At 41.4% G+C, this 24,093-nt stretch overlaps 1 protein-coding gene across 6 annotated transcripts in view; it reads right to left on the minus strand.

The window, feature by feature from the left end:
- Positions 1-24,093, minus strand: part of ITGA6 (integrin subunit alpha 6) — a 51,012-nt gene that overhangs the window by 18,958 nt on the left and 7,961 nt on the right. For 5 of the 6 annotated variants that reach the window (XM_087733317.1, XM_087733319.1, XM_087733321.1 and 2 more), the window contains exons 2-5: positions 6,374-6,501; positions 5,884-5,963; positions 3,843-4,098; positions 2,200-2,331 (exon numbers count right to left, since the gene is read on the minus strand). In XM_087733317.1, the coding sequence (XP_087589443.1) occupies positions 2,200-2,331; positions 3,843-4,098; positions 5,884-5,928 (433 nt within the window). In that variant the 5' untranslated portion in view covers positions 5,929-5,963; positions 6,374-6,501. Of the gene's footprint in view, positions 1-840; positions 958-2,199; positions 2,332-3,842; positions 4,099-5,883; positions 5,964-6,373; positions 6,502-24,093 lie in introns of all 6 variants that reach the window. The other variant, XM_087733320.1, reaches the window with a different exon arrangement.

A 24,093-nucleotide genomic window follows, 5' to 3' on the forward strand; every position in this document is an offset into this window, starting at 1 on the left:
GAATGCCCGGTTACAAGTCTACACTCCTCCATACATGACATTTAGGTATTTCCCCCCGAAAATGCATTAGTTCATTGCTTGCTCAGATCTACTTGTCACAGACACCAAATACAAGATCATTTTTAAACGTACCAGCTTAGAAATGACTGCGCCTTACCACTTGAATATAGCTCAAGTATTTCACCTCCGGCAAAATCATTATAAAACTTCCTAAGCACAAGTCAGTGTCATTCTGGTGCAAACATGCAAAGCGTACTGCACAAGCACAGTAACGTACAGGGATGATGCATACGGTATTTGAGAATCACCTGACACAGTAATGGTGAAACTGGCAATTTTGATTTAATGCAGCCCTAAAGGACATATGCACATGAATTTAGTCTTACGTATTCTTTATAAAAGTCAATGCATTTTAAAAAACATGAAAAACTGAGTTCAAAGAATATACTGCATATACCAACATATCCAATAAAGGCCAAAGTAGAAAATGACGCACATTGCAAGGAAGAAAGATACTAGCCAGCAGACAGAAATCTCCCTTCCGAAACACTTCACCACCACTATGAAAATTCTCAATTACAGCAATTCACAATGAGACAGTTTCAGAAAAGTCAGGGAGTCCCCTCTGGGGGAGGGATGAGGGGGTCTGGAGCAATGCATGACAAATCAGTGTTTCCCTGAAGCCGTATTATGTTGCAAGCGACTCTTCATCTGAATCCCTGTTTTTACATGCTTTTACTTGCAATGTATTTGAGATGGAGGGGATGGAGGGGAGATGATCATGTCAAAGGTCTGGGGATTATGTCTGACCAGATGCTGCCACCTCAAGTGGTCACAAACCTAAGTAGCTATTCATCATTACATCCACCAATTTGTCCACCTGTGTGCTGGGAGGCAATGTTTTGTATACAAACTGATCTGGATGAGTATCAGATACAGCTGTCAAAAATAGAAGACCTGCAAACACCAGTGAAAGATTGAAGAGAAAAAAAAAATAGTTAAGCAAAGCAGCCATAACCGTGTTTATTTACTGGCTGAACAGAGGGAAGAGCAATGCCAGTGAACAGCAGGCTTGCCTGGAAGTGGGTTTGATTGTGACAAATCCAAGGCAGCGTTTACATTTAGCAGATAAATGCATTTGTTATCAAACTGCAAAAAGTCAGTATTGCTCTGTTCACAGCAAAAGACGCCTCCACAGCACTCCTCACCTTACCAATTCTTATTTCATCAGAAGAGGCCATCAGCTTGTCCTCCTAACGTAAGCTCTTTTTTTTTTTTTTTAACACCCAATAATTACTGCTGATATTGAACAGAAGTTTATGTTCTATTTCTTCTAACAGATATGCAGCTCTAAGTTGGCTCTTCTCTTGACTTGCTTTTACTTTTTGTATCAGCAATGCCCTTCCCACCTGTTCAGCTTTCCACCACTCGACAGAAATTCCAGTTTCAAGTTACCAAAACTGTATTTGTTGCACATGCCAACAGCAGTGGATGAATACACCACAGAAATCTGCGCTCAACAGAAAGGTTCTTTACACTTTACAGTTGAGGCCTTTCCAAAAACGCAGCATAGCCTTTTCTCTGCACCAGCAAATCTCACTGGGGTACAGTAACATCCGCTGGCCTAAGGACATATTTTTGCTTTCGCGCACGCACAAAGTGCAAGAGACTCATCTCCTGCAACACACGCACTTAAAATATCAACACTACTCATATGATGGTATTTTAAAGGCCTGTCAAAACGCCACTGGAGTTTTAAAAACTTGAAGAATAAAAAAAATTGCACTCACCTACCAGGAGAGAGAAACTGCAGTCTTAACAGTTACGTCCAGAAACTCAAATTTTGATAAACCTTCTGATACCACGTGGCAGACACCTTGTGACTAAGGACTACAGATCCCTACACCGTACTTACCATTAGAGCGATCATAATCACTCCCTGAGAATCTGTAGGTCCTCACACAGCTCTTAAATCCCTCATTACGTTAGCAGCTCTTCTAGGTACCTCAGCAGAGCATCATCTTACACTGAAAACTGGCCCATAAATGTGGAGGGAGATGTGAATTATCCAAAATGGTTAACATGTTACAGGGTCCACAAATGAAGGATCTTCTGCTCCCATTTCACACCACTGCACCACACTGGGGTCACAAAGGTTTAAGAAGCCTGAAGAGATTTACCACATGTACTTAATCCTACCTAAGTAACTGTTAGCTGGAACAGGAACTAGATTCTTATCTTGGCGGCTCTCATCACCAACTTCGTAAGGCCCATCATCAAAGATACCCAGATCATAAAATGTCTGATTCTTTTGCTCTGCACGAACCACCCCTGAAGAAATGAAATGATAAAATAAAAGCAAATGAATGGCAAGGGACAAAAATAACAGATAAATGGTTCCCAACTAACGTTAATTACAATGGATGAGATAGCGACTGCTGTTTAAATGGGCCACAGAATAACGCACTGGGTGAAGGTGTTTTCAAAAGGCAATGAATTCCTAAGTTCTATCTGTGTGCCAGACTCTCACGCTGCGCTACGGAGAGGCCATGCAGTCATCTGGAAAACATGGGATACTAAGAAAATTCTGAACAAAAACATGGGACCAACTTGGTCAGGAACCACCCTCATCCCACAGTTCTTAACCTCATAAAGTCTCTCTTAAAAGGGAGGTAAGTATGCAGGAATACAAAACCAAAACATTTACTGCTCATCTATGACAAACACTTCTGATATATTTAGAAAACATTATTTAAAGGGAAAAGAGCTATTGTTCAATAAAATGTATGAGTCCCTTTTATCAACAGGCATATTTAACATTTTGGCAAGCAGAAACATGTGATACAAGAGAGTACTCCTATGGCTCAGATACTGTCATAGCACCTCTCTGCAATTAAAGTAAAACAGTGTCTGAACTCAATATGCTGTTTCAGCTTCGTCAGATTTTGTTGACAGATGCATGCAAGATTAAGTTTTCACCGAAGTACACCTTGTGCCGGAGCTTAACTCAAAGATTTGGCATGGTTCATATAGCAGGCACAGGTGTACGAGGGGAAAAAATGTAATGGTTTAAGGCTCAGATGTTCTAAAGAGGGAAGTATTTACAGCTGTTGGCGTAATGAAGTGCAACAGGAAAAATCACGACAAAAAAGAGACCGAGGTGGCCGTTTAGATGCTTCTCAATATAAACTAACAGAGAAAATCTATAGGTCTTTTCCCTTAAGTTTTGGAATATCTTCTAGGTGATATAGAGTACTTGGCTCTTAGTCAGACAGATTATCCATGGAATTTTACATGGACGTCCACGGATTTAGATATGAATACATGTAGTACTGCTCTGTTCAGTTATCTTCCCGCAATCCTCCAGTATTTACTTTGGGAAGTACTACTCTCCCCAGACTTCAGAAAGAATAAAGTGGAGAATACTGCAGGGTGAACAAAGATCTCAGTGCACCTATCTGACATTTGCTCAAACGCGGGAAAAAAGATTGGTCAAATAACTTTAAAATAATTTAGTAATTTGTTGCAGTACGGAAGTCTCAAAGCAAGCACTCAATCCCACCATAAGACTAAGACTAAAAAGGGAAAAATTTGCTCTATGTATGTGCAAAGTTCTATTATCCATTTGTAAGTACTCCCTCAAAGATATTTAAAGGAACTTCAGTGAATACTTTTGACACAGGAAAATAGCATTTTGTGAAAACAGGGTAAAATCGCTAGATCCCTATTATGCTACCCCCCCCCCCCCCAAAAAAAAAAAAAAAAGGAAACTTGGGATGGAAGCCTGGTGAGCAATCTCAGAGGAAACGGGAAGGGTAGGCAGGAAGGAAGCCAGGTCGTACCTTTCCAATTGTAAGTGCCTGGGGCGCCAAACACAATATAATGATAGTCTCTAGTAAAAGTAGCAGCAACACCTTGCTGACAGGAACCAAACTTCTCATGGCCTCTTAAACGACCATCACAAAAACTCCACACTCCATTATCCATATCATCCTTAATAGTGAGATCCTGGCTCAGCACATAGCACCTTCCAACGATATCCCGGGTTTCCTGCACTGTGTTTACATACTGCCTTTTCTCATAGCGATGGGCACACGTCTGCAAGATAGAAGAAATAATAAGCGATGCTTTCTGTATGTTGTATGCAAGTCATCAAAGAAGGCTGGTCTCCTTTAGCAATACTTCATGCTAGCGATGCCACAAGTAAGTCACCTTGTAGACACATCCATGTTGCAATGCAGAGAGAGTCCAGTGTTCCCTATAGGCAACGTATGGGAAAAGTTGGGCAGCAATGGATACAAGTCAGAGCAATCAGCTTCACGGTCAAGGAAGGCCGCATGGTTACATCTCTCTTCTCTGTAGGATTTAGGGGTTTTAGCCCTAAAGCCTTCCCCGATACCTAATCCCTCTCTTTCAAGAGGTGAGGAGAGAACCACCCTATCTCTCATAAAGAACGAAGTGGCTGTGTTTCCCCACAGCTGCCAGAGTTCAATGACTTACACACTTGTGCAGGACATGAGAAGCTGGTTCAACTACCATCTACCTGAGACTATTCAGAACTCACCCCGTCCAGAAAACTGCCACAAAGCAGGGGCTGAAAGCTTTTCCAGTGAAGGGGAGGGAAGCTGTTCCTACTTCCTAGACTGGATGTTCCATTTAAGGGATAACTGTCACTGGGACTGGCACTTTTAGACTGTTCACCTGGGAACAGAATTCCAATCAAATATTTAACACAATGGATGAACAGCCACTGGGTTAAGTGGTGTAGCCACCAAACCGTTGTAAAAAGAGGTGGAACAATCAAACCCCTTTGCCAGCAGTGTTTTTTGCAGAACGAGAGGTAGTAGGTGTGTGAAGAGCACAAGCAAGCCAGGTTTCTCAGCTGACATATCTTTTCTATGGTTCCTATCAAGGTTTAAATATTAAGCCAACACCCAGCTGCTCCACACTTAGAGCACTGCAGTACTGCCCTGCTGCACAGTGACCTTCAGGCTGCCCACACCTCATCTAATAAGTGCCTTTCCCACTTATCACTTACAAAGAAAAGCTCCTTCTCGGAAAACACAAGACAGCATTAGTTGATGATTAATTATTCAATGAGCAGGACTCTTTCCGTCTGCTCGTCCCCCTTTGGGTTCTGAGGCAGACTGAAGCAAGTTATTACTGCCTCTACAGCCTTAAATAACTCCAGAGTCACACCCTGAAGTCACCTGCCTCCAGTTTTGGAAGCAGTGACATTAACCTGCAAGAGTATCATTAGACGGGGAAGCTTCACTGCACACCCATTTTATGATGTAGCTGGTATCCTGCAGCACCATGAGAGGTTTATTTAACTGAGAAAAAGCTAAAAAAGTAACATTCTCCAGTAACTCCTGAAAGCTTTTTCTCTCTGTATCGTATAAAATAAAGAATAGCTAGTAGTCTTACTGCAGTGCAATGGCCACATTAATTCATAAGAGCAACTCAGCCCAAGTCCCTGATGAAAGTTAACGTGAGGCTGAATCTTGGAAAACAGGCTGATGATAGCCTGCTATTCTTACAACCTTATCGGACTATTTTTCCCTATTTCTGTAGCCAGTGGTATTTAAAAGAAACAATGTGTATATCACAAAAAAAAATAAGTGGACAACCTGAAAATGAACTGTCCATCACGAATTGTTACAAAGCTTATAGAGAAAGGCTAACTCACAGTTAGAAAAATAATTTAAAGCTTTTACAATCTCTAGTATCATACTTTGCTAGGGAGACATTTAAGGCCTTACTTACAAGAAATCACAGAAGTAAACATAGGAAAGTTTCCTTTCAGAGAGCTGCACAGAAACGCAGACCTTTCAGAACATTTCCCGTGGACCCAAGATGTTATAAGTAGGCCTTTAGACTTACCACCACATTTCCTCCTGGCCCCTGACTTTGGACAGTTACACCCATCCATTGGTCTTCTTTACTCTCCGTCTTCGGGTCAGCTGCAGAGTATCATAATACAGCTTCAAATATTAACAGTTAACTCCTTTTTTCTTTTCTTTTTTTTTTTAAAGTCCCTGCCAGGACAGGCACCTCATACAGTACACGAGACAGTCTGCAGGTGGCAGTGTCTGTACATTTTATCACTGACAACATCCATTTTATTAAACACTTCTAGCGTATTACTTCACGTCACATCACTTTACAAAAGAGTAAGAACATCCAAATCTACCAAGATTTAAGCATCTCATGCTATCTTAGCAATTAAGCTACAGCTTATTCTGATGCAAAAGAAGTTATGTATAAATCCATAGAAGCAACTGCCTGATACACTGCCTTTGGAAAGGACCACATCAAGTAAGAAAAATCAGGTAACTGTTTCAATCCAAAACAAAAATGCTAAAGAACTTACTCTTCTCATCAAATATGACACGTGTGCAGCGTGTACTTGGAGATGTGATGTCACAGCTGTACAACCCTCCTGTCCTGTTGGCTTGTTGGGACGGAAAGGCCTTTTCCCGAGGAGCTCCAACCAGCAATCTGCAGGGAGAGAGAAAGAATTTCAAGGGGTGTGCAGAGGCAGTATTAGGAAAGAGGAAGGCAACAGGATCAGGAAGTGTTTTCACCATGTCCCTAGAGGTTTGATGTGCAAACATTTGAAGATGGATGAAAAGCTACATCACAGCACTGTTCCTTAAAAAAAAAGGGGGCGGGGGGGGGGGGACTGTAAAGCAGTAACAGTTTTGCAGTTATTGGACCTGCAAACCAGTAAGTGTATTGCTGTTACTGCTATTATGGTTGCAATGTTCACCGAGATTGGTCAGTAAAAATAAAACAAAAAGTAGGTGTCTGGCAGTTTTGCAAAAAACATCCTTCTATCAGGAGTCAAGTGGGGTATTTTTTGCCTTGCTAGAAACTGTTGGTAAGGGTGGGAAAAGTATCTCTGACCTGTGAAGCAAAGCGAGATCCCTTCTGGCCCAAGCAAGCAAGCGTTCACTGAACTACTCCAGGCTCTGTGCAAACATGCACTGCCCCTCTCCACTCCTTTGGCCAGATACTCCATTTCAAAGCTGAAAATGTTTTTCTCCAACAAATCTCCCATCAAGAACTGGCCATGCCCACAAAGGACTTATTTCTCCTATAAAAAGGCCACTCTAACAAGCCCTCCTTAGACACTGTTCTGGCAGCCAAATGTGAAGGTTCTTATTTTAAAAACTGAATACAGCAAATTTTTTTCCTGTATCAACTGTCCCCTACAAGTATTATCACAACATCAGCAGTAGACAAATTTACTTGCAAAATAAGGGTTTTCAGCCAACAAAATTCTTATATTGTCTGATTTTCTTTGAAGTGTCACGCACACAAAGCACAGCTGCCTCTCAGGCTGCTAACTGAAACTAGCAACAACCAGTATGCAACAGTTTGTGGAAGAAACAAGAAACATCATGCTCAGCTGAAAAACCGAGACCGAGAGAACAGGGTGTTGATAGGTACAAAACACAGCAGGTAGGAAGGATGGATGGATGGATGGATGGATGGATGGATGGATGGATGGACGGACGGATGCTGTTTCCTGACCCTGGTACAAAACATTTGAAAGAAGGGATCCCTGACATTACAGTGACAAGGAGGGCAAAGCTGGGACTGCAGTTGGATCCATAAGGCTCAAAGAGGAACTCAGACCCTCTTTAAAGCTTCAGCTACAGAGTTCTGTTCTTGAGAGAAACAGTTTTCTGCATGTTTTATAGAGGCAGTGGGACAAAGCACAAAATGTTTATTCAATGTCACTAAAGTAATGAGACACAAAATGAAACTGATGTATTATGAGAAAACACACTTTTTTAAAACAGAAAATTACATCTGTATTGTGAAACAGCCAAGTTTTCACCACTTTTCTAGAAATAAATTCTCCCACAATCCATGATTTGCCCCCATGAAGGTAACCCCCTGAATGGTGAAACCTTCAGGTAAAATATTTGCTTTTGACTGATGCACATATAAAATCAGGACACACAGTGTGGGTGGGTTTTGGTTTAAAGCGTTTCCATCTTTTCCCCCTGCATATGTCTGGCATCTTTTTCAAAGATTTTTTCAGAAACGTAGCAGTAATCACAAGAGTTTGTAATCTAAACAACCACGCTTTTAGAAAGGCCATTAATAACATCACTTTCTAATTTTGGCAACAGTGCATTTAACTCTAATCTCTTAGAGTAATTCTTTTGCAAAGCATCTGTTTCTGAGCTATTCCTAACATGGGAATAGATACATTTTCTCCTCAGTTCTGTTATCCCCCATGGAAAGACAGATGAGGTTGGGTTTTTTATCTTTACATTAACCATCAGACATTTAAGAAAGTAGAGGCACTGATTTCCGAACTTATAGAAATTTTTATTATTTCCACTTTTTCATTCAAAGCTTGGGAGGTAAAAATTATGTATAGAATCTCACTTAGAATCATAAAGGTTGGAAAAGACCCTTAAGATCATCGAGTCCAACTGTTAACCTATCGCTGCCAAGTCCACCACCAAACCATGTCCTCAAGCACCACGTCTGCCCATCTTTTAAATACCTCCAGGGATGGGGACTCAACCACTTCCCTGGGCAGCCTGTTCCAGTGCCTGACTACCCTTTCGGTAAAGAAGTTTTTCCTAATATCCAACCTAAACTTCCCCTGGCGCAGCTTGAGGCCGTTTCCTCTCGTCCTATCACTTGTTACTAGGGAGAAGAGACCGACCCCCACCTCGCTACAACCTCCTTTCAGGTAGACAATTGATCAGAAACCTTTTGTTTCAACATTGTGAACACAACTAAAAGCTTCTGGAATTAAGATACTTCATTTGGTTTAATTCACCCATCTGCATACTACTGACAGCAGTGGTGCTAGATCAAGAAAATTACAAACCAGTTATTTTCTATGGGACAGCTAGACTGTATCCTCTCCCTAGCTAAATGATACCTTCTACAACATACCACGATGTGACCATAATCTTGATGACAATTCAGCAGAGGGAAGACCTACTGAGGCATCAGGGAATAAGCAGCATAGCCAACAGAAGATAAAGTGGAAGGATGTGCCACCTGACATAAGATGCCCCAAACATTCAGTGGCATCTCAAACAGACACCTGTTGAGATCAGTAGGTGAAAAGTGCAATTCTTCAGCCTTAAAAAAAAGGAGTGTCAATCCAACGTGATCTCAAAGGAAACAGGCAACCTTAGATTCTTCCCAGCGCCCATACCCCCATCCAAATCTTGCATAAGTTATTTTCCCCTAATTTTGAATAAATTATTTTATTTTCCACTGTGAACAAAGTATTTCAAAGCAGACTTATTTAAACCCTCCAGACTTCAAAGAACTTTTGTCAGGAATCCTGTCACTAGTCTTCAAGGTTCATCAAACACAAAAAACTTGAATCCTGTTAGGTACATCACTGCAAGTCCTTATTCACAATACAGTTCAACAGTAGCACACACTATGAGCAGGTGCTTGCAAAGGATTAGATCAGTTCGGGTAGATACTATGGTAAATCCTGAAATATATTTTCAAGTAGCAGCCAAAGACCCATAAAAGAGTGGTGTAACTCCTTTGTGCTTCTTCACTGCTTATCTGCCCCAAAGACCACAGCAGAGAAGACTAAACCTATGCTTCCTGGTTCTGCAAGACACATTACTAAAGATGATGAGGATTATAAACATTATGAGGATTATCAACATTATTAGGAGTGTAAGTAAGAAAGTCACGTGCATCTAATCTTTGGCTGAATAAATCAAGCAAAACATAAAAATCCCCTGTGAAGCACATTGTGACTTGTGATCAACAGAGCTGCCGTTCACCTTGCTTACTGTTCAAGAGGTATGTTTGAAAAATCAGCTTTCAACTACAGAAGCCAAATTACTTCATTTAAAACAGACGTGTGCATGAAACTGAGGAAGTACGACATGGACCATTCACCAGCGTGAATTTCAGCATGACTGCAGCAGTCCAAATGAATCAGCTTGTGCCCTGAGCTGTGCTACGTGCTCAACAGACTCCTTCCAGACTGAGGACACATTCCAGTCATTACTGTATGGCTACTTACTCAGCTGTGTTTTAATAGAAGAATTTTAATCAAGTTTGAGCTCATCACGCCAAAAATGGGTTAGGTTTTTCTGCAGCTTTGCATGTTCCATTTTAGTTTTCTCAGTGGCAAGCAAAACCTCTTTCTGCAAAAAGGAAGAGGGAAGGGGGGGATGAGGAGCTGCTCTCCTAGGTATCGCTATCTCCTTATATTGGCAGATGAAACACCGAAATTAAAACCAAAGAACTTCCTCTGCAAACGAAGACTGACAAAAGTAAGTTCTTCATCTCTCTCCACCCATGATTACAGTATGCTTCATTTTATTCCTTGGGACTTCTCCCTGAAGGTGTACGAGGGCTACAGTCACTACTTTCAATTCAGGCCTGAATGCCCAAAGTCGGCTCCAGAAGCCGTATTTAGATACCAAAATAACGTCCCAATGTCAAGACTGCAGAGTCAGAGATGAAAACCCCAGAGACTCCAACACACAGATATTTTACCGATTTTCTATCCCACAGCAGGTTTGCATTATTACTATACAGAGAACAGAAGCTCAGCCATACAGTATACTGAATACAAACATGCCTGAGCATCAGCTCCTGTTGGAGCCTTAGTTTTTTATGATTTGAGTTATGATGACTTAGTATCTAATGTTTACCGTATGAGCTAAAAGTCAGACAAAAAAAAAAAAATCAGTATTCTTCATGAAAATTACAGAATCAGATGCTTCGTACTACTTGAATCCTGCATTTCCCCATTCATCTTCCTTAAATATATACTATAAACTGATTAGGTTTTCCCTGAGCCAATCAGACTGCACAGGTGATACATTAACTTCTATTAATAGTTCATTACGTTACATTTCTGTAGATTAGAAGAAGTGTCTATCAAGTGACAATGTTAGAAAAAAACCTCAGTATTCTCTCATACCTTGGCACAAAACTGCAATGTTCTTTAGCTCCAGTTATATCCCGTAATTAAAATATGCGCCTTCCAATTTCAAACCAAAATTCTAATTTCAAACCAAATAAATCAGTCCTGATGCTCTATTGGTTAGGATTAGATTAATTATTGCTTTCTCTTAATTACTTCTTGGAGATATGTGATCATGACTCAAGTCCCACTGCCAATTATGAGCATCTGCTGGCTTCCAGGGACAAATTTACTCCCTTACAACCCTGGATTCATGGCCAAACTTGAGATAATCCTATAGGATTAGAGCTCCAGGATTGGCATGTAATGCCAGTTTAACTAACTGACCTCACTGAGATGAAATTTTGGCTCAGGTGGATGGTGCCTGCATTGCACAGACGCCAGTGGCCCCCGCCATACCTGCACGTGCAAGGTGCAGCCACAGCGTGCAACAGGGACGGGCACAAGCCCCGCTCTCAAGAGAGGGACCAGCGTAGCACCACGTAGCACCCTAGGACACAGCTACACCCACCCTACCTCACTGCGATATTACACTACACCTGAACGGGAACAGCTGAGGCAAGAAAAACTCCATTTCATCAGTTATGCTGAGCACTACTCAAGCCTCAGGAAAGGCATCAAGACATCTTACTGACTTGATCTAGATCTAAACCAGACCTTTGGATAACTGTATGTAGAAAACGCGCGTTATAAACCCACACGTTTTCAAGCAGTGAAAGGAGGTGGGAACTCACTGCCCGCAATCAGGCAGGCACCAGGCTGCAGTGTGTCAACTGCTGTTGATCAGTATTCAGCAAGAACATCAAGAAGAAAGGCTATAACTTAATTTAATCAAAAGTAGCCCAAAAACGTTATTAAAATCCAAAGCAAAATACACCACAAATAGCTTTTAACAGATATTACAGAATATTAACCAGTAGGCTGCAGATTTTAAAACCCTCCCTTGCTTTCGTTGGTAATTTGTGAGAAGTTTAGTAGGTGGCTGTGGCCCCTTCTCGGCTAATGAAAGCAACAGTGGGAACCGGGAGTAGTTTCTGCTCACAGCTATCTGAACTCCCTCCAATATTGCTTATGAAACTACCCTGGTCGCTTCCAAAAGGAAAGCTGCAGTTAAGATGAGAAAACCATATCAAAAGAAATCCAGAAAACCTCCAGGCTCCTGGAAGTAGTCCCTCGCTCCACAGTGAAATTCTTGTCCTCACTTATAGCCTGGAACTGTCTAAGGACAACTTAAGATTTTCACAACATACTTCAGAGAAGAAAAACTATCAGCGATTCATTACAGTTCTATTTTGGAATAAACACTTACTCAAAAGGAATCAAGTCAAAGGAGGGAGAATATCTTCAACATTTTTTTAAAGCAAATCTGTTCATCAAAGTGAGAGGCTTCCATTGAGTAAATTACATTTTGATTTAAACAAATACAAAAAATACCACAGTCTGCACTGAGCTCAGATACTCTCCTATCTCCCAAGGCTTTCTTCATTCCTTAAATTCTTTCCTTTTCCATGGTATCTTCTACCCCAAACACGGCACCACATCTTTACCATCCTTTCTTTAAAAGTAACAGCAACACATCACTAGTGCCAGTTCTGAGCTTTAACAGACTGGAGCAGAAATCACTGAAAGTGTTTCCTGGGTAACAAACCATTAGCCATTTCCACATATAGGCAGAATAAAATAGTCAGCAGTGTAAGTAATTTCCAATTGTGCAACCTTCATTGAGCACCAATGTCCAATTTACGGTTGCTGTTCTCAGATAACAATGCTGCCGCTGCAGGCTTTGCACCTCATTGTGTTTTCAGAAAGACTCCATACACACAAGGGCGGCCAATTTGGAAAGTGATGAAGCTCAACGCTATGAAACTTCTTCCACCCCTGACTAGACAGGCAAACTCCTGCATCCTTTTCCTCTCACGCTCCCAGTACTTGCTTGCAAAGAGTTTCACTGAATTGAACAAAATGAGGAAATTAGACTAACTACTGCTAACTCATATTTAGCAAATTTAGATTAAATTTCACTACCAAATCACCAGTCACAGTCACTAGTTGTCTATCAAATGTTTAAAACCTCCAGCCAGAGACCCTGATCTCAATGTGGACATGTAGAGCCCTCCGTTCGAGCTGTTATCTTCAGTCCTCTGCACTGGTTTGGTCCCAACAGTTTTTAAATTTGACAAAAGGGGACGATGGGAACACCTTAACCCCCACAATATTTCAACATAACTGAAGTCGGTCAATGGGACAGACATTGTGTTTGAATACTGGTGGCACCACCTTTGCTTTGTGCCTGATTTGGCCTCCCGCAACAGAAACAAGTCACAGGACAGGAGCACCACAGACTTATGAGTACAGAGACGGGACTGGGCTTCTCCAAAAAACAACCCTCTCCCGGCAAAATACAGCCAGTGACTATGTCAGCAGGGAACTTGTTTGTGACACTTTTTACAGAGATACCCATCACTGCCAGCCTGTTATTAACAGCTATTTTAAGTGACTGATGGTTCTCCTAATCTGCTGCTCCACAGTTCCATTTTCCAACTACCAGTGCAAAGCCATGGCCAAGTACACCATTAATCTCTGTTGCCTGGAGGCTTGGCACTTGAAGGATTGCGATTTTCATTTTATTCGTTCAGCCTTTTTTAGGAAGCGGATTATGATAGAGGCTGGGAAAAGAAGCCAAAAGCAGCATAAGGACTAGGGCAAGCTACTACAAAGCAAAACTGGCACTACAAAGATACCTGTTGTTCTGGAAAGGCCACTCACTATTGACTTTCTGAAAGTCACATGGAAAAATAAACCCTTTCTGCTCACAGTCCAGAGCCCAGCCTGCATGGATTTGAAATAGGTTTTGCAGATCTCATTTTCATTGGTAGAAAGCATTTTTCTTACAAGAAATGGTACGGTCTGCTCCAAAGTCATGTTTCAAAATACAGTTTTCCATTTCAGACACCACTCTCTGGCTTTAATGAGGAGATATCTCACATTTTTCATGTTGTCAAAGAGCAAGTGAAGCCTGTATAATACTTACAGTTTTAATTTCTCCCTTACAAGCTATACTTTCCTTCTGATTTAAAAGAAAGAACACTCGTGCCAGGAACAGACCTGAGCATGCAATGATACTATAAAACATGTATGAGACAGTTTTATAATTAATCTATGATAAACTTATGGAAGCAGTAATGTTAAGGGGATTTTCACTCAGATTTTCTAACACGGCAGTGCCTGTTACTGCGTGCAATCCTCTTATAACAACACGAGGCTTAACTCAAGAAGCGACAAGTGCACCATTTCAAGAAATGGACCTGGGAGCCGAGGCCCTAGCGCTTCCAGCCCAGCCCCTGCCCGCGGCCACCCTGTCTGCATTAGGCTCGCTGAAACCATGTGCATCCCACCACAGTCAGCGGGGCACAACCCAGCTACTCTCCGCTGCAGGCAGCGAGGGCACACTCAGGCGCAGGTCCCGACAGCAAGTGAGACGAGCGAGCAAGGGCGGCTGCAATAAAGCAGGGGTGGCCCAGCAGTCCCCAGCTACCTGCAAGCACAGAAAGAGCGAACTGTCCATCCCTGCCGCCCCCACACCGCAATCTCGCGCTCGTGCCAGCGGCCCCCACGCGCCAAGGCCCTGGCCCATCTCCTTGCCCAGCACCGCCCCGGCTCCTGCGGCAAAACAGGCTGGTAAAGAAGAGGCTGTTGCCGCTACTATATTAAAGCAGCGAGTTAGTGCTGTGATCAGTGTTTTGTGGGCACGCTCACTCTACAGGCTCAAGTAAGCAAGCACCTGACAGAAATCGGGAATTATTGTCTTCTGCAGCTGGACTGCTGGCCATTCACGCCATAGAAAACCTCTGAATTCAGATTTAAACTTCTCTGTATTTGCAGGGCTTGTCTTTGTACCCCCCCCCACACATACTATCTCCATTTGAACTTCATGAAAAATGAAAGGAGTATCACATCATCTACATGTTTTAGAAAATGAACATGGAAGTAATCAAAATATGGAAACAGTTGCTCAGACTTTTTTTTCCCCCTCCAAAAAGCAATCTGAAAGCGCAGCGCTCCCAGTCAGCGTTTGAAGGCACTACTTGTTAGAGCGGTTAACAACCATTACAGGCACATACTGTTCATCAACATGCCAAAAGCTGTTTTAAAAAAACCTGCCAGAGTTTTAATACAGTGCAGAACAAATATTTGGGTTGAAATGTCATTCCTCTATTTCCTTCACTGAATGAAGTACATCAGTTTCATTTATGACCATAATTAAACCATTAAAAGGCATGAAAGAAGCACAGTAAGAGGGACAGACATTTCACATGAGAATCAATGGGGAATATAACATGCTACAGCTACTAATCCCACAGCCCCGCAGTATTTGAAGAGCGACTGCTCCCCAAGCTAACCCAAGCTGTGGTTCCTTCACCCGTACATACAATTTATGAGACCCCTGCTGCTCCTTCTCTTCCAGGCTTACCACTGTCCCCCTCTGAATTGTAGGGGGAAAAACAAGACAGGTACAAACCTCTTGCACTAGATACACAACAACAGAAACGGTAGTATGCAACTTTGGGAGATTTGCTGTCTGAACAAAAGAAATTCATCACATTCAGCTACAACATACCAACCAGAGCCCCAGTGGGAAGCTCACCCACACCAGGCCAACACTGGCACTCTGAGCTAAGCTGTGCCCTCCCAGCTGCCACGCAAGCCCATGGCACCACAGAGAGGTCCCCTGCGGCAGCAGGCTGAAGAGCTCTGCGTACGTAGAAAAGGCATGTACCTTCCCAATACATAATCTCTCATAAATGTGTCAGAGAACGAGTACACAAACAGCCAGCGAACACACTCTTCAACAGCAACGCTAAAGCACAGATTTCAATTCATGCCTTCAGTCTGAAAACTATCATAGCCCTGGGTTAAATGCATATAACAGGATCCACAGTTTGAGTAAGGCTTTTCTTCAAGCCATGAACTTAATCACAAAAGCAGATGTGTCACTGGGTACATGTTCTGACACATAGTCCCCCCACTCCTTCAAATTAACTGGAAACACAGGCATTCAAATCACTTGGAAGAACGTCACTCCAATAAGGTATTTTCGTAGGAGAACCAAGTCGTACAAATGTCCATGCAGTTGGGACACTTAAGGAGCCTTTTTTTATGTTCCATGCAGATACCGAAACACTGATCAAATAGATCAACAGAAATAAATCGTATATTCACAAGAAACTTTTCCATATACGTATTTGTGGAAGAAGAAGCAATTATATGAGTAGGAATGTACAAACTCTGAGAATTTCATCCAGCTTGCAAAACCTAAGAACAAGATTTTTCTGTTTGCAAAATAACTTATAATTGAGACTACGCCAAGAAACCCACTGCATTCTCTTCCGCTATATACTGCTCCCCCTCCACACGCACACATGCTTAATTTTTACATGCCTCCCCTCACGCATACTTTTTTTCCATCCTTCACCACTCCCCACATTCTCACTTGAGCAGAACCTGGAATTAATTATTTGTTTTCAAGTATTTTAACACCCTGTGTTCCTGTAGGCTGAAAGGTGTGCCAACAGTATTGCAGCTGTTACTACAACTGCATCTGACCTGACAACAACAAAGTATTCTTCCACTATATGCAGGAATATAGCTTGGCTTAGAAGAGAGAAGAAACCTGCCTCTTCAAGCAGTATTCTGGGGCCACACTATGTAATTATCAAACATATCTCTAGCAGAAAAATAAGTCGAGTGGATGAAAAGTTTACGGGGACTTGCACAATTATGCCATATTTTTAGTAGCAGCTACAAGACTTGGCTATATAAGAAAAAAATATACCTAATTTATTTTAGCATCTTTGGCCAAGAAAATAACATGATTTTCACTTAAGGTTTGTTTCACACTAAACAAACATGAATAATTAAATATGAGCCGTGATTTCTTTTTACACACTCTGCTAGACACAGCTAAGGTCTAAGAGCCAGCGGATCTAACCACTATGCAGCTTCAGCAGTATCGATGACAAAGTGCAAGGCTAACCAATCCTTACAATTCACATACAAGAGTAACGTGAAAAGAGCTATGAGAAAAGAAGGACGCAGAAAATTCAACTGCAAACGATGATAATGTGCTTGCTATCAGCAACAGCTGGTTGCCACTTTTGAGCGCTTCCAGGATAAACATGCATTTCCCTCAGACCTTTGACCCACGCATGTGCTGCTGAGCAAACCACCTCAGGCATTACAGAGATGAGTTGTTCCCAGCATATCTGCAATCTTGTTTTGCCTTGTTTTTTAAAGATATATTTTACAGACCTACTTTTGAGGAGGGCATCAATGCCAGCTGAAGCAGGCAGAAGCTAAGCATATTTAGCTCCATTTGAAAAATTGCTTTTGTCATCTTCACTAAAAAGGAAGACACTCAGCCTCTGTAAGAACGCCTGCCATTCCTACGGACACTATCGGCAAACTCCAGTAGCAACAACGCTGATCATTCCTACTTGCTGTTCCTTGTTTCTCAAAGATCTCCAAACTCCTTGAAAATAGAAAACAAATGCAAAGAAGAATACAGACAGCTGAAAAGCAACCTAGAAGCTCGACAGCTGACAGTGAAATCCAGTGCAGGATCCATACGCGTTACCCTGGAGGGAGCTGAGTCCAGTTTTATGCTGTAGACAGCATCTAGACAGGGAGCATCCCATGAAACCCTCTCGCCTCTGTTCCTGATCCTGCAGACCTTCTCGCTTCCAAACAGTCAAAACATCCTCACACACATTAGTACAACTGCTTAAAGGAAATCAATATTAGGAAATGACATATTTTTAGATGCAGTTCTGTAAGAGGAAACGAGAAAAACAGCCCATGTTCCAACAGAGCCAAAAACGGTCAGTCCATACTAGCAAATGCTCCGAAAAATCACAATGCAAGAACCAGTACTTTTTACCTTTTACTATAATTTTGATACAAAATCTAATCTCAGGTACTTCATAGCAGAATACATCTGGCATGTTCTTTAAACTAAAACAACATAACTGCAATTCTCTTTTTCAAAGCAATAGTTAGGGAATTCTCAAAATAGTCTTAGAACATGTGATACTCTTGACACCTCAAACCCAAGGGAAGTGCATCTTACCAAGAACACAGTACGCGTGATGCTAAAGTTGTGAAGGGAGCTCTATTAACCTATGGTTCAGTTCACTTATTTTTAATATACTGAAGAATTCCCTTAAAAATGGAAGTGAAACTTTTTTTCCCATGTTCACGTCTGCTCTTCTAGGCTATATTCTTCTGCCATTGTTTCAAAGCAGCAACTTGCTTACATATATCTCAACCAACAATATCTAATGCTAATAAATGAATTATTCAATATTTTCCAGACCATTTTGTATACTTCTTTCTTCAAATATTCCTGTGCCTCTTACTGTACCTACCCTTGTTAAATACCACTATGAGGTATTAATTTTCTAGCTAACATTTCACAGTACAGACCACCATCTGCTCATTCAGTAATATGGATTTTTGCTTACTTGTTTTTAAACAGACATTTGCCCGACAACCTAATCTCAGCCGCCTTCTTTCCCTAGAATATGTCCCCAAAACATGGCATTTTTACAGTTATGGCTAGAATGATTCATCCAGCCCCATGTTGGTTCTGAAACATTTAAACAACAGCTGATTTTAAACGGCAGTTCTTCCGAAATGAATTGAGGTATCTCCTATGGAAACTTACCAGATTGCATCCCTTACAAAACTGACAGTTGCTCTGGCACACGCAGAAAGGGTTTTGGATAGAGTTTAACAGAGGGGAAAAGAACGGCCCATGCTGACCGGTGAACAATTTTCTGCTGTAACGTGCCAGGCAACCCAATATACCAATTTGGGAATGTTCTGTTTTATTTTGTGGAGAATCCAGACAGCAACAAATTAGATCAGTAAACCATTCGTCTCTGCTTGTTACCCTTTAAGAAAAAACGTTTATGAGAAGCCAACCTACCTGTCTTGCTTCTGCATAAGTTTTTCTTTGTTATTTACAAATTAACTTTAGCAGCACTAGTAACATATACTACACAGAACAATGCACTCATCATAGCTATCATCGCAACAGTGACTTCATGCTCCTCTTCATTCCTATTTTTCAGTTAAAGAAATAGTATCACTATAAATTACATTGAGATTTTTGGATGAAAGAGCCTAGACAACTGCAGGATATTTATTAAAGGGCAGTCGATAGTAAAGAGACTTCTCAGAAACTTAAATAAAAATTGTTTAATTAAATAAACTTAATTTGATAGTCATACTACAAAGATTTACATTTGTCTTGTACAGTTACAGATTGGATCCATCAAACAGCCCAGGTGCAGACTGATGGGGTTAGCCAGTATTTCTGAAGAAGATACAACACAGAGTATTTATTATTTCCTGCCATGGTACAAGATGTTTTTCTACTAGATCGTAACAAAAAAAAGGATGAATTAGTACTCTCTACACAGGTGAATAGTATTTTTAAGAGTAGACAATACAGTACATACAACTCCATATCTGGATGAAGCCGGATCTATACCTGATGGTAGGGCTGCCTTACGGTTTATTCTTAAAAGTATATGTCAGCTTAAAGAGTCTTATTCATTACCAAGGTAGCCAGCACAAGAGTGAAATTGATACAGAAATTGTGTCAGAATTATTATCGGAAGATACGCTACGGCTGCACCTCTGCGCCCAACACTACCAGTACATCTCATTTCTCTGTGCACATCTGTCTGAAAGCTCTTTGCTGCTCTCAAGTAATGAAAACAGAACCCAAAGGAAAACTATGTCCTCAAGTAAAAATGCTAAATCTTAAGATTCCAGCTCATAGATAACAATGATATAGTGCTCCCTTTAACGTCCCTATTGCAGAAGGACTCCTGGAACGTCTGTCCCAAATCCTGTGCCTTTGGAAGAGAGCAGCACACAGAAAGCAGGCCTCGTGTTGTGCATGCTACATTCTTCAGATACTTAAATGGTTCACTCTACATCCCTGCATCTTGACCAATATTCTCCGTCTCCCTCACTTCCTACCCTTCTGTAGCTGACGGGGTCACATTTTAAGTCTAAAGAGCACCATAAAGTTTATTGCGCCAGTCAGTCCGTAAGATCAGGACAGCAATGAGCTTCAAGCAGCTGCCTGCCAGCTGAAGTTTTCAGGATGCCAGCACTGCAGAGAGCCTTGATTCTTTGCTCAGCTCCAGCCCACGCAGCTGAGAACCAGGGCAGAGCACGCATGCAGCACGCATACCCCAGTCAGCACCCCACCTCTCACTGCATGAAGGGAACTGCAGAAAAAAAACGCTTCTCCAGCTCACTCTCACCTCGGCTTTCAGAGGGTAAGTGGTTGCGCTCTTCAAACGCATTTCAACCCATCCAACTGACAACTACAGTTCTCAAATCGACCTAAAAGTCAGACTAAGAGGGTACAGGATGACTTCCCCCAGTATTTAGAGCAAACACCATTAAGGACTACAACTCCTTTTCACAACGGAATACCTCACAGACAGTTTCACTGAAGGCTTTATGTCAGACATGCACAAAGACATGTCTACTTTTGCCCATTTGTGTGTGTCTACATCAGCAGAGTTTGGAAAGCAAGAGAATAGCTGCTGGCTGGTCTTTCCAGTTGTGAGCCCTCCCCCCAACACTTTCCTGCCCAGCCTTCCGGCATCATTAAGCAGAGTTGTCAGGACCCACAGCCCCCACTCAAGAACACCACAACTTGTCAAGGAGAATGCTTTTCCTTTGTCCTTAAGTCATACGTTGTGCAGTTCATTAGGTTTCACTTACTTTAGCAAAGAGAAAAGCCTTTCTCCTCCTTCCTGAGATCAAGGTCTCTCCTTGCCTGCATTGTGTTATTCTGTTCCAGTTACACTATTTTAACCTTGCTGGCTTTAGAGGATGCAAGATTAAGTTTTTGATCTGTTTTCCGAGATGTGTCTAATACTTTGGCGGCAATAGAGCTCGCTGGGCTAGCATCTGCTGCATTCATCAGGGTTGATTTATATCATAATATTATTCAATAAGAACTACCTGACATAAATTTCATCCTTTTAGAAAGGGATGAGTACAACAGAGTTGGACCAGAGGAATTTAAAGCAATTTTGGTTAATTGAGCCATCACTAATATTTCAATGCTCTTGGAATGGCTTGGCAGGTCTGTGTTTTACAGAGAGTAACAGCTTACAGAACACCCTTCTCTTTCCAAACACATAGCCTGAAGAGAGAGGAATTTGTGCCTCTACAAATTTCCATCCACATCTATTGAGACATTTAAAAGTAAGAAAGCAGAAGCCAAAATGCTTCTAAACCTGTCACACCCCTACCCTGTAAATGTTATGCTCTAGCAACCCCACCATGATGATACCTCTTACATTAGAAACTGATTCATCCATCAAGCTCAGCATAGGTGAAAACAAAAAGCTATGAAACCAAGGAGTTGTATCAGGTACAAGCATCTTCCAGTAAGAACATAACAATTTTATGAGCTGTAATTGAAGCTGATAGCCTAGGCTGTTTCTCAAAGCTGGAGTCTGCACACAAGACCATTTATCATCACTGCTGACGAAAGGCATATGCTACAGTCCCTTATTCATGGAAGGCTCCCACTAGCACAGCAATGAATTTTCTTAATTCTTAATAACACCAGCATAAGAAAAATAACACATCTACCACAGGGTTCCTTAAGATTCTTATGCACTTACAGGTGACCATTAAAAAAAAAAAAAAAGTTATCTGAAAAGTATATAACCTCTTGAAAAACAAGTTTCTCAAGGGGAAGGAGGACTGGGTTAAGAGGTTTGCCACTTCCCGTGTGAGAAGGCTAGCTTTATGCTATGAATGTCTGTCACACCAGTTAACACTACACTGAAGCTGAACCTGTGAACTCACACAGCTAACAGCAAAGGACTGTACCGTAGCACATCTATCCTGACATAGCCTTTTTAGAGCCACCTGGACTAAACCGTCCTGGTAGAAGCACATTTTTGCTGTATGACCTGTGACTTCACTAGTGCCTTGCAGGGTCTGCTCTTTTTCTACATTGACGGAAGTGGTTTCACTACTGCAGCTTCCTACTGTACACCAGCTCAATGCTCCATTTCATCCTTCTCGCCTTAGTAGAGTTCTGCAGGACTGAGTGCACAATTCTTTCCTGCTCCTTTGAGGAAAACAACAAAAAATAAAACAAAAATAAAGATGTTGACCTCTTCTTTTCTACCTGCAAGAACAGGAGTCAGATAGTGACAATTATATGATAGTTTCCAATCTTTTGTATACCTGACCTGCAAACCTGTCAGCTGTGTCTCTGCCACAGATAACTCGCAGCAAAACTCAAACTTAGCACTGGGAGAAAGCTTGCCTTCTGCAGTTTGACTCCACCTATAGCAATTCCACATTCTTCCCCCTTATGCAATGTAAATGTATCTTCTCACTTCTTTCACCCATGATATTAGTACAATGGATCTTCTTTTTAAAAATCTTCCCCTTACCACTACAGGGAAACTCTTAAACTACTCCTCCCTCCTCCTTCCCAACTTCATTTGGTCCTGACCTTTGCCACAGGACATCTATCTCTAACAGAGACAAACTCCTCTGCTATCACTAATTAAGAAAGTAATCAAGCATGCTAAGCAGGTTATCCAAGAATAGTTTGCATAGACAAAAACAGAGACACACTCAAGAAAAAAAAAAATACTAAGTGCAATGAGACAGTAGACACAGACTTTAAAAAGAAGGATTTATTTTTAATTTTCCTTTTTTTTTTTTTGACTGAAGTACTAAAGACCAGCATTATTAAAGCATTTAAATCCTGAAGATGTAAATACGCACTGTTATTAATTCAGTCCATCTGAAGCTTGAATTACACTACACCACCTCTGCAAGCCAATATTGTCATTCTCCACTGCAGACCAGCATAATCCAGCTCTTTTGTTGCTGGAGCAAACTGCCTATGAGCAGAAGCCCTCAGTCAATACAGAAGTACTGGCTAAATGCCACTGAGGATGCACTGCAGCAGTACAGCAATGTCAGCAGCCCTGCTGACCAAAGGCAACTTCGTCATGTATTGATGTAACAGCTCACAGTAGAGATATGCAGTATCAGCAAAACCTGCCACAAGTAAAAATTTCAATAAGATACTGCAATTTTTAGGACTTTATGGTTGCTAATGGTCAGTGCAGTCTTGACATAAAACGCCTACCCATAGCTTTCAACCACACAGCTTTTCAGCTGATGAGAAGGTCTTGAATGTTGATTACTACTATCTCATCCTTTTTTGCCTCAAACAATAACAAGAAGCCTACAGGAATTCAGCTCCATATCTCTACTGAAAATAATGTCAGAATTACTTGCAAGTGAAGTTATACACAAATTTAGAACTTAGGTATTCTTGGGGCTTATGGTCTAATTCAAGGCATTTGCTTAAATTTGTGTGAATTACAACCAAAAAGGACTGGAACAAACCTGCTGGACATCTTACATAGAGTATTTATACATATATATCCTTTATATATATATTCTATATACATAAAATTACACATATATGACTATACTCACTATATATAGAGTCACTAGTAATAATATATTTATTATAATAGTAACATATTTATAATATATAGTAGCTTTTATATATAGCGAGTGTAGTCCCCATTTACAGACACTAGATACACTCGCATTCTCCATCACAGGACTACTTGAACTTTAACCCCATTACTCCTATAGCTACGCTGTCCCTGAGTCTCAGGCCCCTCCAAGTTACAAGCCTTCTTCCAGTCTGCAGTCAAAACGCACTGCCGTTGTGCCACGACCCCCTTGCAGAACCAGAACTCCCTTATTTTCGTCATATTGACAGATTAAAAACAGAACTATCTTATACAGGGCAACAAGCCCAGCTCTCTTAGAGCCCCATTAGGCTCTTCTGCTACTGGATTCACTGTGCTTGACAATGAAACAGAACCATACACAGAAATCCAGGCAGGCTGCCCTTAGTACCTCCAACATTAACGCTCCCCTGATGCACATTAAGATTGCGTTTGGCTGTCTTTCACACCCACATGCCATGAGCAGTCTTACTTTCCGTCACTATGAATTAGTAAAGTTTTTCTCCTCTCCAACTGACAAAC

Source organism: Nipponia nippon, unplaced genomic scaffold (assembly GCF_047370975.1).
Source record: "Nipponia nippon isolate SJK-2023a ecotype South Korea unplaced genomic scaffold, ASM4737097v1 scaffold_5, whole genome shotgun sequence".
In the NCBI taxonomy this organism is placed as follows: Eukaryota; Metazoa; Chordata; class Aves; order Pelecaniformes; family Threskiornithidae; genus Nipponia; species Nipponia nippon.